This window comes from Bos taurus, chromosome 6, assembly GCF_002263795.3.
Source record: "Bos taurus isolate L1 Dominette 01449 registration number 42190680 breed Hereford chromosome 6, ARS-UCD2.0, whole genome shotgun sequence".
Taxonomy (NCBI): domain Eukaryota; kingdom Metazoa; phylum Chordata; class Mammalia; order Artiodactyla; family Bovidae; genus Bos; species Bos taurus.
The window spans coordinates 6,039,718-6,056,075 of NC_037333.1; the positions used below are offsets into that span (position 1 = coordinate 6,039,718).

Sequence of the window (16,358 nt, forward strand, 5' to 3'; positions counted from 1 at the left end):
GCAAAGAGTTGGACATGACAGAGTGACTGAATTGAACTGATGCACATTAAAAAATAAGAGCTACAGATAAATTTTAAACCTTAAAATTTTCTAACTTGATATTTATAATTTATAATCATTATCATATACACCCAAACAAGCATATACACAGATGCATACAGTATCATATTACCATTATTCTAGAGTGATAAAAAGGATAGAGTACGTGATGGATTATTTTATAACAGAAAGCAAGAAAGGTATTCCAGTTAGCCTGATCTGATGAACTTTATCAGTTACATCTGCAAATTATTTCCTTTAGAAAGAAAATTTAGCTCTGAAAAACAACATATAGTGTAATGTTTCAAAGGAATTTAAAAACAAAAAGGAAGAGAATGAAAAGAATTATTATACCCCAGGAAGATAAAGCTGGGTTGCCAGATTCCGAACAACATCTTCAGTCAAGTCAGAATGCTCAGAGTCCCAGACTAATCCGATTGTAACAATCTCTGGGCAGTTCATTAAAACACGCCGAATTTTTATTTTTTGGCCACAGTTACTCTAAAGAAAAACAAAAAAGAGAACTTTTGAAATTATCAAAACAAATATATCAAAAGTAATGCCTTACAGAGCTTGTATTATGCAAAAGCATGTATCAGAAATTTATTCAGCACATTAAAAGACTTCTAACAATCTGTCTTAATTACTGATTAAACAAATTTATTTTAAATCAAAGAACTTTTCTTTGATATTTTTGTAAATCTGTTAAAATAAGAATTCAACCTTAGACCTTAAGGTTGAATTTTTATTCAACTAACAATTCAATTCACTAACAATATCCCATGAGAAAAGAATTATACCATTTGTAATGTTTATTTAAAGAAGAACAAAAATGAAATTTTCAATTTAGTCAAATGACAGGCTTCAGAGCTTAAAATTAATCCACGTATGCCACCTTAAATCCTTCACAAAGTAACATGTTTTTAAAGAAACAATGTTGAAATAAAGAGCTCAATGGTATAATTACCTAAAGAACACTTAAAAAATTAATTCTTAAAATTAATTCCAGATTTAATTACTATTTGCATGGCAATTTCTATTTTCAAATTTACAAGCACAGAAGCACACTAACATTCTCTGAATTATACTTACAGGACATTTCCTGTAGTCATCAGTTGTATTTGCTGCTTGCAGCAATTCTGCAAACATATCAGGTTTAAAGCGCTCATGTCTTTCCATCATTCTTTCAACTTCATTGCTACGAAAGAAACAAATGGTCCCAAATCTGGCCTATGAACTTAAAAAAGATCTAATAAATTTGCACTAAAAATATTAAGTTATTAATATAGGTATGATCACTTTTTCTACCTTAAAACACAATTTTGTTTGAAAAGTTAACCATAAAGTAAATTTCCATGACATGAAACATAATGAAATTTGGCAGTATATGATGAAAGAAATTAGGTCAAAACAGGATAAAATGAATGATATAAGATACTCCACCTCAAGGTAATTATAAGTTAACTGTTTCTTTTACATTATTACTTAATAAATAGAGACTGGAGTTTAAACTTTTGCCTAACAAGAACAACAAACTTTAGGACAGTCTCCCTCTCTAGCTTAAAGTTTCCAGACACAAAATTATTTTCAGCTAAGAAAAGGCCCTTTGATGATTAATGCAGAAATCACAAGCTACTTAAGCCAGGTTTGTGATTTTTATTCCTATATGAATGCTAACCATTTCCTAAAGAATCTAGGGAGGGTTATCTGTGCCAGTTTCTATCCAACTTCCTCCTAGAATCTAATTTTCACATATCAAAGTATTAAGTATCATTAGACAACCCCTTATTTAACTTGTATGCAGAGTACATCATGAGAAACGCTGGGCTGGATGAAACACAAGCTGGAATCAAGACTGCAGGGAGAAATATCAATAACCTCAGATATGCAAATGACACCACCCTTATGGCAGAAAGTGAAGAAGAACTAAAAAGCCTCTTGATGAAAGTGAAAGAGGAGAGTGAAAAAGTTGGCTTCAAGCTCAAAATTCAGAAAACGAAGATCATGGCATCTGGTCCCATCACTTCATGGCAAATAGATGGGGAAACAGTTGAAACAGTGAGAGACTTTATTTTTTTGGGCTCCAAAACCACTGCAGATGGTGATTGCAGCCATGAAATTAAAAAATGCTTGCTCCCTGGAAAAAAAGCTATGACCAACCTGTGCAGCATATTAAAAAGCAGAGACATTACTTTGCCAACAAAGGTCCGTCTAGTCAAGGCTATGGTTTTTCTAGTGCTCATGTATGGATGTGAGAGTTGGACTATAAAGAAAGCTGAGCACCGTGGTGCTGGAGAGGACTCTTGAGAGTCCCTTGGACTGCAAGGAGATCCAACCAGTCCATCCTAAAGGAGACCAGTCCTGAATATTCACTGGAAGGACTGATGCTCCTTCCAAGAAACTCTAATACTTTGGCCACCTGATGCAAAGAACTGACTCATTTGAAAAGACCCTGATGCTGGGAAAGATTGAAGGCAGGAGGAAAAAGGGATGATAGAGGATGAGATGGCTAGATGGCATCATGGCATCACCAACTCAATAGACATGAGTTTGAGTAAACTCCAGGAGCTGGCAATGGACAGGAAGGCCTGGCGTGTTGCAGTCCATGGGGTCGCAAAGAGTCAGACTGAGCGACTGAACTGAACTGAGACAACTCCTTAGCATTTCCAAAAAGATATATAACGCAAGCTCAATACTCCTACTACTTTCTGTTCTAGGTGCTCTGGTTTTACTTTATAGTAATTTAACCTTCTTAGAGCTGGATTTATTTTACAGTTCAATAGTTACAATAATAGGGAATATTCAATAACAACTAAATGTACCAGTTCCTCTAAAGCACCTCACAAGCAGACTAGAAATCAATAAATCTGACAGGCTCATTCAAGTTGCACGTAACAGTTTTTTTTACAAAACTGACAGCATCAGGGTGGTGCTTTAACCAGACACATTTTGAATTTGAAATGAACCTAGACCTGGGTTTCAATCTTAATTCACCCATTTACCAGATTAATCTTATTAAGCCTATTTCTTGAACAAAAGTTTTTGTTAAGATTAAAAGCAAGAATTTATGTAAAGTCTGGAACATAGTACATTGGACAATTGTATTCAATATTTATTACCAATAAAAAGAAAGATAACTAGAATTCAAAGTCTGGGCTCTTGCAATTGAACAATTGTATTCAATACTTATAACCAATAAAAAGAAAGATAATTAGAAGTCAAAATCTAGGCTTTTGCAATTCATGTTGTGGACCGGGAAAAAACAGATGGAGCTCCTATTCTTTTTACCTAAGATACTGTCTCAGAGCACTGTCATTTTACACTTTCAAAGTAGACTTCAAGTTTTACAGTTTTTAATTTGCGGTCTATCCTTATTCAAACACCATTCTACTTTTCATATCAGATGAATGAAATTGACTACAACTGACTAAACTTTAAAGACTGTTCCTTTAAAACAATGTTTCCCAACTCTGTGTATATATAAATTACCAACTTACTACACTGGATGATCTTTAAGAACTAATGTGCTATATCCAAAAAATCAAGGAAGTTTAGTAACATGATGAAATTGATGAGCACCTAACACTCACTTTGTGTAATGATAAAAACATTGGTAGCATTTAGCAGCTAACTTTGGAGAAGGAAATGGCAACCCACTCCAGTGATCTTGCCTGGAGAATCCCAGGGATGGCGGAGCCTGGTGGGCTGCCGTCTATGGGGTCGCACAGAGTCGGACACGACTGAAGCGACTTAGCAGCAGCAGCTAACTGCTATACTGATGTATTCTGATTGATAATGACCATTTCATGTTTTATCTTTTGTACTAAAGTATTAAAGTATCTGCAAACACTTATGGTCTTATTCAATGCTTTCATACATCAAATATTTATACTCTCAAATACCTGTTGCAGTGTTCAAACAATTCTTATTATGTAAAGCCTAGGGATCACCTTTGGATCCCTAAGTTATTTCAATACCAGGAAGGGAGCGAGGGGACAGAGAAGCCTACAAATGTTTATTTCAGGTGAATGGTGAAGCTTTAAATCCAATAAATCTAACAGAGGATTATTTTTATTTTTTTCTTTCTTGTCTGCTTACCCTAGCTTCCATCACCACGCAGAGACATGGTCATTGCAAAGGTAACACCTTAGCAAAAATGAAGAAATCACGTACAGTTCCATTTACCATTCAACTTAGCTCTCGTCCATAGTTCCAAAACCTTGCCATAAATATAAATAAGTAAACATTTTGACTAATATTTTGTACATTTGTCATTACTGAGTGACATCTATATTTGGTAAATCAGAAACAACCAAAACTGAGATAGACATCACTTAGTACCCTTAGCACATTTGTGCCTCTCACAGAGTAGATATTCATATATGCTATGGTTTCATAAAGTAGAGGCTCAATGTGATCACATGCATTACTACTAACATCTTTGGTAAATATGCTTTAATAAGCTCTTACCACAGGGCTGTTGTAGAAATGTACCGTACAAATTCTGTAAAGGGTAGAGGATCTGATGATGCTCCACAGCTACGACACACACACTGCAGGTAAAAACACATGTCTAATTTATCAGTCATAAAACATAAATATATCCTCTACTAAAATAGTTAAGCCATCTCACCTGCTCATACAGAGTCATAGCAAACTTTTGGTGAGTGATACAAGATTTAGAGGTACACATGTCTGCATCTCTGCTTGGCACTATGTGAAAATGAATCCTCTCCAATATATTTTCCTAATTGAAAAATTAAAAGACAAATGAATTGCAAATCTTGCACAGGACACTTCAAAATACAACTCTTTTTAGCTTTACAAATTTAAAAATCTAAAGATTTTCCAAAAAAAAATAAAGCAAAAAAAATAAATAAAAAAATAAAGATTTTCCAAAATGTTAAATTGAGTGCCACATATGTTGTCAGCTTTTCAGCTTTCCTCTTATCCAAGCCTTCCAATGCTGCTCAATTATTCTCCTTCTGTAGTGTCAGCTTTAAAAAAAAAAATTTATAAAAGAAACATTATAACATAACATAATTTTAATAAAGATTTTTTAAAAATCAATTCATGGTGGCTGACATCTAGAATTTAATATCAGAAACCCAGACTTCCTATGTTCTCAATGTTTTCTCATTGAGAAAAAGCAATTAATTAAAAAAAACACCCTGCTTGGATCATTGGATAGTCTATACAACTTAAATTAAAACATCAATGATAAAGGCTTACAATACCTGAACTAACACTCTAACGCAAGGAATCTACTGTTCAACAAACTTCTAATAAAAGGTTGGATTTGGAAAATAGATCAATAAGAGTTATTAATTTCTTTAACAAATTATTCTTTTCACAAAGCTTAACCAATGGATTCTTTTAATTAGTTAATGTCCCTTCTTTTGCCTCAGGACATTTATAACAATTCATTTAATTAAGTCTGCATTTCTAGATATCCTGTGAATTATCATACCATGGATTAGTATATTTCATTTAAGTGAAAGTAAAACTATAAAGTTCAGTATTGTGCAAAACATATCTATCTATATTTTAAACAATGGACAATTATAAACATGAGAAGTATGAAAAGCATATTTCATGACTGTGTGTGCTGTTTTTGTCCCACTTTAGTCAACATGGCTTTCCGTTTATCTGAGAAAACATTCAAGATGTTCATTTAAAAACATAAATGCCAAATGAATTCCAGAGAATAATAAATTCTTTGGAAATTTGGAGAATGTACTGGGGTGCTTTGATGATACATTATCTAGCAGGCCTGACAGGCTGAACTGTAACAAATAACAGATTAGGAAAGTTTTGGAATATTTCAAGAACTTGAGCAAAGTCTCTAGAACAGGAATTTTAAAGACATGTTTAAGGAACAGAGTGAAACTATCTCACTAAGGGAAAATTCAGAAAGAAAACAAAGAGATAAGCTGTAGTATAAATGTAAAAAGCCTTAAATGTCAGGAGAGAGTCAGATTTGAATTACAGAAATATTTGACGTGTAAGCATTTATCTGAAAAAAATTATATTAATATGATGGCTGTTAAAAACAAACTTGAAGGACAGAGGTAAAAAGGACACTAGCAGTCAGGGATCCCCTGGTGACTCCATGGTAAAGAATCTGCCAGTGAGGGAGATGCAGGAGATGTGGATTCAATCCCTGGATCAGAAGGATTCCCTGGAGGAAATGGCAACCCACTCCAGTATTGCCTGGAGAATCTCCTGGTTAAAGAAGCCTGGCGGGCTACAGTCCACAGTATCGCACAGTCAGACATGACTGACCGATTGAGCACATGCACATCTTAAATATAGGTGATATCTATGTTACTGAAACAATTAATCATCAAATGCATATTTCAGAAAGTACACAATGTATGTGCTTCGGCAAAGGAACGCTCTATTTATCAGTAGAGTGGTAAAAGAGTCTCAAAACATCAACCTCAGTCAGTGATTCTCAACCTGGAGTAAGCCGGGTAAGAGAACTGCTGCCCCTGACAGCTGCACGTCAAGATCCTCTTCTTTTCCAGAGAGAATCACTGCATGAAATGAGAAATGCTACTGGGAGAGCGTGTTGTGTGTGTAATCCCTGCGGAAACAGAACAATGACCTAAGTGATATGATTTATATGCAATAAGCCTTTTTGCTCCAATAAATAAATGTTAAAGTATTTTAGTATCCTAGCTCTTAAAAATTAGAGCAGCACAAGTAAGCAAAAGCAAACGTACACAAAACACACGTGGAGCTTTGAGAACTTCGAAAGGTAGGAAGACAAGGATCTACTAGGCAGTTCTGCTATAAATGTATGCTTCATTTGTCTCAGAAGGCACATCACTTAAGGGATGCAAACCACTACCCTGACCTAGGGGTCATCAGACACACTCACAAAGCACTCTGCGGCGTCGTCCATCAGGCCCAGCTGAAACCGCTGCTCGTCTCTGAAGCTCTCTGCAAGAGCATGCCTTATGTTATCCGAGGGGAGGGCTTTCTCTTGACTGTGTTGAAACTGTGCAAATATTGTCTGGGAAATCAGCAAATTTATGAACCAGTAAGTTTAACACCAATAACTAAAAAACAGTTGAGTAATTTCATTACAATAAATTCAAAATTCGAAACTCTACACTCAGAAGTTAATACAGTCTTTTGTTCTAAAACTCCATGCAAAAAATTATGTAGAAATGGTTGCCCCAGCCTCTTAATCAAGGGTTAGTGCATAAGAATTAAACATATCAAGTTCTCAAGTCCCATTCTCAGAGATTCTGGTTCAGATGTGGCCCATTTTAAACTGTTCCCTAGCTGAATGTAGTCTATGTTGTTTAGAAAGAGTTTTGAGATATTCTGTTTCAAATGTTAAAGTATACTGTAGGAATTAAAATTATGTTATACAAAAATAAGCATATAATCAAATAAAACAGCAGGAACTTCCACTAGCAGTCAGAATATTATTCAAGAATATGTGACACAGGTGTTAATCTGGTCTTCTATTTATTGCATTCAAGCATGGAAAACTTTTAATAAGTTCTAGTTTTACAACAATCATATTAGGCGAGGGGAAGTGAGGAGAAAAATAAGGTTTGAAGTGGTAAACCAACAAATAAGGATGGGTCATATTATGTTCTGCATTAACTAGTTCAAGGGGTATATCATCTCAAAAAAAAATTGCTTTTAAGATCAACATATAGTAGGCTAAAAAATAAGAATCTGTTCCACCAACATAAGAAAATTTAATTTACAAATAAGAAACTACTAAAATAAGAAAGATGCTAAACAGTATCAGATAACCAGAACTAAACTTTTTAGCTACAATTCCAGATGCTAAAAAGTGAAACATATTTTCACAAGTCACTTCTTATTCGGGTAGTCAACTTTTCCAGGTAATGTTTAAGGTATTAAAAAAAAAATTTTAGCTACAATTCCAGATGCTAAAAAATGAAACATAATCTCACAAGTCATTTCTTACTGGTAGTCAACTTTTCCAGTAATGTTTAAGGTATTAATCCCGGACAAGACTTATGTTCATTCAGTATCTGGTTTTGGATTTCCTGGTATATGTGGCGTTGTTCTACACCCGAAAACAAAGACCCTGCCTTGTGGATGCATATTCTAGCCGTAGTAATGAGGAGAGAGCGGGTAAGTACTGATATGTGAAGAGGTAATAAGTACAACAGAGGGAAAACAAAGAAATATAAAACAAGAGAGAAAGACAGGGTGGTACAACAGGGACAGGGATGCTGGGGGGAGAAGGGAGGGAGGGGGTGACCAGTACCTAGGGTCGTCAGGGAACGCCTCACTGACGGAAAAAACACGTGACCGAGAGGCATAAAGGGAGTGAGGGTGTCAGCCTTGGGGACATCTTCAAGAAAATCATTCTAGACAAAAGGAATAATAAGGAAAACACCCAGAGATTAAAGGTAGCTCTGAGAAATTTCAAGGAGGACAGCACTGTATGTGTGTGTGTGCGCGCACACATGCACGCAGGCATGCACACAAGCACATGTTTTGAGGTGGGGGAGGCAAGCAGGAGGAAGAGGTAGGTGATATGTAAGGCTACAGTTGGATAAAACATTCAAAATTTATTGTAGAAGACTGTTCTTTATGTTTCGTCTCCACTGCTGTCAGTGGGCGCGGGGGAGTAGAGGAAAGTGTGACGAATGGAGAGAGCAGCATGGAAACATATACACAACCATATGTAAAATACACAGCTAGTGGGAATCTGCTGTATGACTCGGAACTCAAATCAGGCCTCTCTGACAACCCAGAGGGGTGGGATGCGGTGGAAAGTCAGAGGGAGGTTTAAGAAGGAGGGGCCATATGTAGACCTATGGCTGATTCATGTTGATGTATGGCAGAAACCAACAATATTGTAAAGCAATTATACTTCAATTAAAAATAAATAAATTATAAAAAAATTTACTGCTGAGGAAATAAAATGCAAAACTGTAATTTGATTTAAATTCATTCTTCCTCAACCTTATTTTGCCATATAAAAAAGGGAATATACAACTGCCTCCTTTGGTGACTTATTAGGAATGTAAGGAATGTAAGGAACATAAGGTGACTTATTAGGAATGTAGTCTTTTTAGGAATGTAAATCAAAGTATGAAAATGACCTTTCATTTTCCTCTATTATGTATATTTGTGTGTAGTAAGAATATTCAAGAATGTAAGGGCTGAAATATTTACTTCTGAAAACAATAATCGAAGCTTAAATTCTTAGGCAAAGATTTCAATGACATTCATGAGTTGCTAATATATACTGGACTCCCCGTTTCCACTTTCATTCCTATTCTATTTACTCTCATCCAAGAAGCCAGAGAGATCTAGGCCAAATATTATACTTAGTTAGCACAGGTTATATACACCTGTACTCAAAACAATACCCACAACTTCCTAAGTCACTCAAGAGAAAAAAAATTCAAGGTCCTCACAAAGGCCTAGGAGGACCCTTCACAATCCAGATTCTTGTTCCAGTTATTTATTGCTCCATTAACAAAACCACCCCAAATCTTAGTTACTAAAACTAACATTTATTTTGGTCACAAATCTGCAGTTTGGGTGAGGACAGCTCAACTCTGCTGCACTTGCAGTCATCTGTAATAGTCTGAATGCTGGGATCACTGGTCATCTGACAGTGGTCTAGAAGTTGATGCTGGCGGTTGGTGATGCCTGTTGGCCGAGATCTTTGTTGTAGCTGTAACCAGCACAGTGACTCATGTCCAAGAGCGAGTACCCCAACAGAAAGAGCCAGGTGAAAGCTTTATTATTGTTTCTAATCTAATCTAATCCCTTTTCTGCCACATTCTATTTGATGGAAATGAATCATCAAGGGAAATGCATTTCAAGAAATCAGACTCCACCCTTTGATAAAACAGTGCAAAAGAATCTGCAGACATGTCTGAAGCCACGGGAACTCACCTGACCTCTGAGCTCATCTCCCATCACTGCTCTCCTTGCTCATGAAGCCTCTGCCAGGGCTCAGGTGTCCTTGAGTACCCACCTCAGGGTCTTTGCACTGGCTGTGTCCCTGCCTGTCTGCAATGCTCTAGACCACTCTATCCCTTTTCTAAGTAGTGATTTAAATGCCACTTTCTCAGTGAGGCTTTCCTTACTACTCAACATTCACCATTCCCTTCCCTGATTTATATTTCCTCCTTTGCAATTATTATTACCTAACATACTTTATATTTTGTTTACTTATTTTCTTCTCCCCCACAAGAATATAAGCTACATAAGAGTGTCTTTTATGAGTTCAATTCACTGCTGTATTTTTAGTAAGTATAGCAGTACCCAGAATTCAGTAGTAACTCAAAAAAAATTTGTTAAAATAAAGGATTATTTCAAAATAACGAAAAATATAATATTTCTAACAATGCTACACTGTTTATTAAACTGTTCTTACAGGAAAATGGAAACATAAACCTGAATAAGTCATATTTTAAAAACTCATCTTCAAAACTCTAAGTCACTTGACAATAACTTTCAGTTCAGTTCAGTCGCTCAGTCGTGTCCGACTCTTTGCGACCCCATGAATCACAGCACACCAGGCCTCCCTGTCCATCACCAACTCCCAGAGTTCACCCAGACTCACGTCCATCAAGTCAGTGATGCCATCCAGCCATCTCATCCTCTGTCATCCCCTTCTCCTCCTGCCCACAATCCCTCCCAGCATCAGAGTCTTTTTCAATGAGTCAACTCTTCGCATGAGGAGTTTTAGCTTTAGCATCATTCCTTCCAAAGACTTTAATTGCAAATAAACTAACCAAATATGTCAAACAAAGCAAACTATCAAATAAAATTTTTGAGGAACAACAGTGCTTTTTCAGAACTATTAAAGGTTACCTTCAATGCACAAAATATGCAGGCATCTCCCTGACAAACATGTCCAGTCAGCACCCGCAAGCTTCTTCGGAATATATCTAATTGCCATAAAACCTAAAAAAGTGAGATGTGAAGAATGAAGTATAGTAATATTTTTCTCACTGTGAATTAAAGACAAGATTTAAATATATTTTTTAAACTGCAGGAGGCTAATAACATCTTTAAATCTCTTGTACATAGTCAGATATATACAACCACTAAAAATAATAAGTATAAAACTGCTATGTATACGTAGTTGATATATAAGAGATAGATTTAGAAACTGTTTCTGTTGATTCACAAGTAAAAACTATCAGAGGCATAGAACAAGAGAAAAATAACTCCTCTGTTAAGGAATTTATATGAATAGGAAACACGCAGATACTGAATGCAGGACTTGGAGGAGACTTGAAAGAGGAAGTGATTATAATACTTGGAATGAACTGAAATTTAGGAAGGATGTATGATTGCAGTTAAAAGTCAGGGTGTACCAAATAAGGGTCAGTATGTAGTGACAAGGAAAAGGGGCAGAGGCCTGTGTGGTCACTGTATAAAGAATGAGAAAGGGAACATATGCATAGTAATGGGGATACAGCAGAATATGAAGCAGTAGTTAAAAAATAAATATATTTGCTGCAATTATCTAATCATCATTTACTACTAAAAAACAAAAAGAGTTAAAAGGACTGTAGTTGTTTAAATAAATCAGTCCAATACTTAAAACCATCCTAGAAAAATCTGAAATCTATACAATGAGGATAACTCATAGACTTCTTATAAGAATGAAATGTTTGTAATATGTGAAGTGTCCAAAGTAGTGTCTAGTACACAACTGGCATGCACTGAACTCAATCTATTTGTTACTGTAAATATTACAACATTTAAGATCTTCAAGTTTCTCTAGACCTTATTTCTTCAAATAATAAATGTAAGAAAATCTATTCACCATCTCACATTTCTTCCAACTAAAGAGAAAATTTTCTCTCCAACTAAAAGCAAGTAATTTTAGAAGTTTCCAATATTTTTAATCACTCAATAACTAAAAGCCAGAATTTCAGAATTTCTCTTTGATAGTTGCTTTTTTTAAAAGTATATTTAACAGGATGCATTTATGTATCACAAATAACACAGTGTTTTGCAAAGCACTTGAAAATGTTTAATAACTTTCTTGCACACCATATTCTATCATTCCATAAAATGCACTACACTGAAATTCATTCGTCAAGATGATGGGCCATGACGGCCCAGCAGCGGAAAGTACACAGCACGGTGGTTAATGATACAACCTCTGAAGGGAGATCTCTTGGATTCCAATTCTGGCTTTACTTTTAACAGCTCTTGGACTGACTTGAGCCAAATATTTTCTGAAGCTCAGCATTCTTATCACCATAAGGAGGATAACAGTAGTATCTACCTTTTAGGGTCATTGTAAGAATTAGATTATATTGTACAAACACACAGTAAGAACACAATAAATATTAGCTTTTAAGTATTTCAACTTTGCTTTTAACTTAGAGATTTTAAAACCATACCAATATGCCAGATCTACTTAATTGTACCACTTCCTCATCAAATAAAAGCTTAAAATATTCCCCAAAAGAGAGTATCTCTATAATCTGCTTAGAAGGCTAACAAACTAAGTCTTTCAAATGTAACCAGAATGTTTTATAGGATTAGCAAAATGTTTAAGTCATACTGGATCCAAACTATAGAAAAAATATTTTATGTGACTTCTCTGTATATCACTTAACATAAAAATTTAAAAATGATTTCACAAATCCATACCAAAAATTATCTTCACTATAGTTAACCTTTACTCTAGTTCATTTGCAAATGTTGACTATATTGTACCACCTGTTTAAAAAAGTTAGAGTCTAAGCTAGTTGTTGAACTAGTTTTTAGCAATATAATTTTATAATATAAGCATTTTTCTTCTGCATTATTTGCATGTTGCACTTTAACATGGTTATCTAACAAAATTAATGTATTTTGAAAAGATTAATACATATATGTATATGTATTTAATAATATAAATATAAACCTTGTGTAATATTTCTCACTTCAAAATAATATAAGAATAAAAACTAAGGGGAAATGGCACATAAACTCATTTTTCTAAGTCATGTCTAAAATATTTGAATAATGTCCACTTTTAATAATTTCTTACAAAACATATTTCACAATTTATTCCAAGGTTTAAGAAGTATTGAGCAACTGAGAACACAAGTCTGGGTCAGATGTCTGACCCAGACATCTGACACCTGACACATTCACGATGCACTCATTTATCCAATGAGTTATTCAAGCAGGACTTCACTTTCTGCTCTCAAGTTTCAGGTGCCGATGGTCGTTCAGTTGCTAAGTTGTGACCAACTCTTGCGACCCTGTGGACTGTGGCCCACCAGGCTCCTCTGTCGATGGGATCTGCCAGGCAAGAACACTGGAGTGGGTTGCCGTTTCCTTCTCCAGGGGATCTTCCCTACCCGGGGACTGAACCCACGTGTCCTGCACTGTAGGCAGGCTCCTGCATCACAGGCGGATTCTTTACTGACTGAGCCACCAGGGAAGCCCCTGGAGGGGGAAATAGAGCAACAGAAAGAAAAATACATGAAAAGCTATTTATTTTCAACAAAATCTTTTAAGGTACATTCTAGGGTCAGTAGAAAAACATTTCAATATTCTGAATCTTCTTTACCTTTCATACTGTAGAGAAGAATAAAGGCACCTATGAAATCTGAAAACATTGAATAAAAACTATCATATATAAGAAAGGATATTTATCTAAGGCAGAAACTGGATTACTACATATTTGCTAATTAAAAGAATTTCTAAAAAGACTGAAGCAAAAGCAATTAACTGTAAATTTAACTAAAACAGTGGTGTCCAAATTACAATTCTAAAAAGGTGATTTAAGGCCACAGTGGGAGGTGAAGGGAGTTTGAGAAATGAGGATTAAAAACTCATTCATTCTTATTTTAATCCAAGCAGCTTGTTTTTGTTTTTGTTTTTAAATGCTATTAGCAGACTAAACCACCACCATGAGGATTCATCTGAATTTCTTAACCAAAACAAGGGTGGGGCAGAATACAGTAGCTAATTAAAAAAAAAAAATTTATGTATTTTAGAAGCATTCTTACTTCACTAAGTGAACATTTAAGCCACAGATGTTTTTATATCCTAATAATGTAGCATTCTGTTGAAAAAAATTTCCATTTATTATAAAACCCAAAATGCCCAGTCAAAATATTTGCTACTATTAAAAGTGATATTAAAAAGTCATTCCAGTCAATAATAACAACTTTATTCCTCATTTACAAGTTAAAGAGGCATTAAAGAATTTCTTGAAAGGCACTTTTTAATATTTGACAAGAAACGAACGTCTCACCTGTACAGCACTGTTGAGAAAGCAGCTGTTTTGTCCTGGTTCATTCAACAAGCCTTTGGTAGGGGCCAGGGATAGCATACTCCCAGGCTGATAAGTTTTTCCGAGATTGCCACCAGGTTTCCGTAAGAATTTTACCCATGCCATTTTCAAGCAACTTTGCTTGCATTAAAGCTAAGATGTGTGTACTTATGTGATACTTCTGATGATAAAATGGATGGGGTCTTGAATGGTCCACTTACATCTGCTCCAGTCTATTACAAAAATGTAAGTTTCCAAGTCCATATCTTTCCTGATGCTGTAGTTTTGAGGACTTTGTCAAGTAAAAATAGGATACAAAAGCATTAAGGTTCTGAAAACTCAACAAGAAAGCTATTTTAAACAAGGCCTTAAAGATTTAAAAATCTTTGTGCTAAATTTTGTAAGAGGACAATTTAAGATGAAAAAGATTAAAAGAGTTTTTAAAAACTGTTAAAAATAACCTCGATGGGGAAATCATATTCCTTAAAGCACAAGTCATTTGTCTTGATGGTTTCAAAAACAGATGATACAAAAAGATGTAGAGTTAGCATTTGGTATAATTCCTTTGGTCATTTGTTTTCCTTATGTTTTTTTAACAAGAAAGAAGACTCTTTTCCAGGTGAAGTTATTAAAGGTGACTCCATATTTCATACCAATGTGACCTCAAAGCATATCTACAAGAAAAGAAAAGAAATGTTTAAATAAAAGGCTAATCAAGAATATTCCTTTTTTACTTTATGAACACAAATATTTAATACATTAGTAAAATAGTATATGTACACTCATAAAAGGATCAGAATAAAGTTCTTTTCAAATTAAGAAAATGTAAACATAGTTCATCATTTACATTTTCAAAAAATATCAAGGTGATATTAATCACTATCTACTTCAAGATTTCAATGGTTGCACGATGGTTTCAAAAAGACTACTAGAATTAACTTAGATTTCAGGTAGTCCTTTGAATAATACTAACTTTACTGTCAATACTATTATATACTTCTGTTTATTAAAACAAATTCATCTACAGAGACTCTGTATCATCTCTTACTCTACACAGAATCATATTTCTCTAAGAATGTCAATAGATTTTATGTAAACTGACCTGCATTAAAACTCAGGAGAAACATTAAATTGATAAATCTTAGGGAATTAAATTTCCACACTGTTCATGAACACATGCTCCTGGCTAAAAGGATTTCAAAATGTTCAACTTCTTAATTAAAAACAATCAAGTATTACTAACAAAGTTTAATCAACTGAATTTTTTTCTGCATTCTTTCATTCAACAAACATTAGACTGAGACAGGTTCTGTGCCAAGCACTGGAGAACATTTTGATGAGGAAAGAGAGACCTTAATTCAGTGAATAATAAATTGCAGAGTGTACTAGAAGAACTGTGCACTGAGCGCTAACATAAAAACAATGTAAGCAAAGGGGATGAGAAGTGTATATAATGGGAGATGGTTTGAACTTTTAAACAGGAAAGTCACAGAAGATATAACTGAGAAGGTTACCTTTACACAAAGATTTGAAGGAGGTGAAGATGCTATCTTGGAAAAGACTTTCCTAGCAGACTGAACAGCATGCCTGGCATACCAGAAGACTGTAAAAAGCCCAGCGTGGCAGAAGAAACATGAACAAAGAGGAGAGTAGATAAAAAGAGAGGATCCCTGGGAAAGAGAGATCATGGTGGGCCTCCAAAGTCCTGTGTAAGGACGTGTTTCAATTTAAACTCTGGGTGAAGGGCCCTAAGTTTACTTCATAGCGCAAAAACATGAGAGGAAAGAATGTTACTAGTCAGTTCAATACCACTGATCAAACGCCCAATATGCTGGCAAAGCACTGAGGAATAAAGAAGAAAAGCAGTAGTCTTCACAGAATTCAGGTCGAGAGACTCTTGTTTCCAGCCCCACATATTATTGATCATGTCTTAGATGTTTGGTCTTAGATAAAATCTTGTCATCTGATTCATAGCTTCATCTAAAAAATGGAAACAACAATAATAAAAGCCCTGCTTAAGACAGGTTAAAAGTTTCAAGACTTATAAAACACTGCATTA

At 35.0% G+C, this 16,358-nt stretch overlaps 1 protein-coding gene across 3 annotated transcripts in view; it reads right to left on the reverse strand.

Annotated features, from left to right (window-relative positions):
• Nucleotides 1-16,358, reverse strand: part of USP53 (ubiquitin specific peptidase 53) — a 59,511-nt gene that overhangs the window by 26,854 nt on the left and 16,299 nt on the right. For 2 of the 3 annotated variants that reach the window (XM_024993481.2, XM_003586178.6), the window contains exons 2-8: nt 14,282-14,973; nt 10,879-10,971; nt 6,926-7,060; nt 4,673-4,786; nt 4,510-4,592; nt 1,132-1,237; nt 394-540 (exon numbers count right to left, since the gene is read on the reverse strand). In XM_024993481.2, coding sequence (XP_024849249.1) covers nt 394-540; nt 1,132-1,237; nt 4,510-4,592; nt 4,673-4,786; nt 6,926-7,060; nt 10,879-10,971; nt 14,282-14,425 — 822 coding nt within the window. In that variant the 5' untranslated portion in view covers nt 14,426-14,973. Of the gene's footprint in view, nt 1-393; nt 541-1,131; nt 1,238-4,509; nt 4,593-4,672; nt 4,787-6,925; nt 7,061-10,878; nt 10,972-14,281; nt 14,974-16,093; nt 16,280-16,358 lie in introns of all 3 variants that reach the window. The other variant, XM_059887850.1, reaches the window with a different exon arrangement.